Source organism: Rhagoletis zephyria, unplaced genomic scaffold, assembly GCF_001687245.7.
Source record: "Rhagoletis zephyria isolate East Lansing unplaced genomic scaffold, Rhagoletis_zephyria_1.1 Rzeph_scaffold_54035, whole genome shotgun sequence".
In the NCBI taxonomy this organism is placed as follows: domain Eukaryota; kingdom Metazoa; phylum Arthropoda; class Insecta; order Diptera; family Tephritidae; genus Rhagoletis; species Rhagoletis zephyria.
In genome coordinates, this window is record NW_016211088.1 from 1 (window position 1) to 1,874 (window position 1,874).

General features: G+C 34.8%; 1 protein-coding gene across 1 annotated transcript; it reads left to right on the forward strand.

Moving 5' to 3' along the window:
* Positions 1-303: 303 nt before the first annotated feature.
* Positions 304-1,495, forward strand: LOC108356097 (sodium/potassium/calcium exchanger 6, mitochondrial-like). The gene is made up of 3 exons (XM_017607231.1): positions 304-469; positions 550-770; positions 1,186-1,495. The coding sequence occupies exons 1-3, from the start codon at positions 392-394 to the stop codon at positions 1,493-1,495; spliced, it is 609 nt and encodes a 202-aa protein (XP_017462720.1). The 5' UTR covers positions 304-391.
* The last annotated feature ends 379 nt before the right edge of the window (positions 1,496-1,874 follow it).

Here is a 1,874-nt window from a genome sequence, read left to right on the forward strand (position 1 = left end):
AAAATTCGGCAAAAAATCGGATGGTATCTTTCCGAATTCTTTAAAAATTTTTTACGATTCAGAATACTCTGATAAAATGGTTTGCAGGGAAGCCGCTGTGTGTGGGTTCGTGTGTGTGTGTGTGCAAAGCGTTTGTAAGCGAGCTAAGGGAGTGTCAAATCTCTAATGTCACTAATGAGCAAAGCTTTAATTATTGAATCATGTCCTTGGACCACTCTGTATAAGTATTTATAGAAGAAAAAAGAAAAACGAAATACATGATTTTGTTTTGTACATTTGTCTCGCAAATACATATTTGTCAGAAGTTGTGTTAAACTTTTTAATAAAAATCAAAACAAATACAAGTTTCCCGACACCTTTCACGTAACACACGAAGTGCAATACCGCTGCAATGATGAGCTTCAATGCTAGTAATCAAACATCGCCACGAATCAAGCGCCACGAACATTTTGCCATGGATGTCGCTAAAGTATGTAAAATTTTCATATTTATTTGAATTAAATGTGCACATATGTATGTATGTACGTATATATCTTTCTTTGTTTGCAGCGAGTTTGCACCACCCTTATTACATTGCCGCAGGATCAACGTTGTTCCTATATTGAAACGTCTGCCTCCTGTCAATCGAATGTTTACTTCATTAACTACGCGCATATCATTTTTTGTGTGCTGGAAGTATCCACAACAACCGGAGCCGTATTTGCATCACTCGCACTGCTCATGGTTGTTGCGCTTGGCTTCACTATATTAGGTGTCACAGCAGATATATTGTAAGTTTATAATGAAACACTTGTTTTTTTACGATATACTGAAGGTGTATATACTATTAAGAGCTCGCTGTATAAACTACCAAGCGTTGAGTATACGCAGTGGTGTCCGCAAATATGTGAAAGATATTGGCCGTCATGCAAAAAAAGTGAGCTTGAGCTCAGACTCAATTTTGCACTGGCTGGTAAAGTGAGCCAAGCTCTAGAATTTGTACTGAAAATCGTGTCGTAGCTTAAGCTCACTTTTTATGCATGAGGTCCATGTACCTATGTATTTACATACATATATGTATGCATTGGCTCGCTTGTATACAAAACTGTGTTCCATGGACTTTCAGTACTACATCATTTGGTTCTGCATAGTTTACGCACAAAATGTGTTTATTTTTATTTTTTATTAGTATTAACAATCCTCTAGCTTTTGTCCCGCTTTAGCTATGCTGGCGCGCATGATGCGCATGAGCGAGAACGTTGCTGGTGTGACATTGGTCGCCTTTGGCAATGGCGCACCGGACATATTCAGTAGCTTGTCTTATCTGAATAGCGATACTCGCCGCTTGTATGCGGATATTTTTGCTTCGGGCCTTTTTGTTGTGCTTGTGGTAGCTGGCGCTGTCTTCTGCACCTTCCCCTTTGCCGCTCAGCCATACTTGCTGCTGCGTGACGCACTGTTTCTCCTACTGGACGTATGCGTCATTGACTATTTGANTGTTCATTCGTGTTTGTGAAATTGAAGTGAAAAGATATGGATTCGTCAGATGATGAGTATTTAGCTTCGGCTACTGTTTTAAAGTATTTTATCAATAAAAAATCATTTGGAAAACATCCAATAAATGATAAACGAAGTGAATTTGGAGAATTTCATCACTTATATAGTGATTTAAAATAAATAAATAAAAAAATAAATAAAAAAGATTTTTTAATAACAATAATTTATTTATTAGGTTTTTCTTATGTATTTTATATTAATCGAAAATTTTTTTTTATAATTTTTATTTTATTTTTATTATGTTTTTTAATTTTTTATATGTATATTTTATTTACTTCTTTTATTAAACTTTTTTTAAATTTTGTTTATGTTTTTTTTTAATTTTTTTACTATTGTTA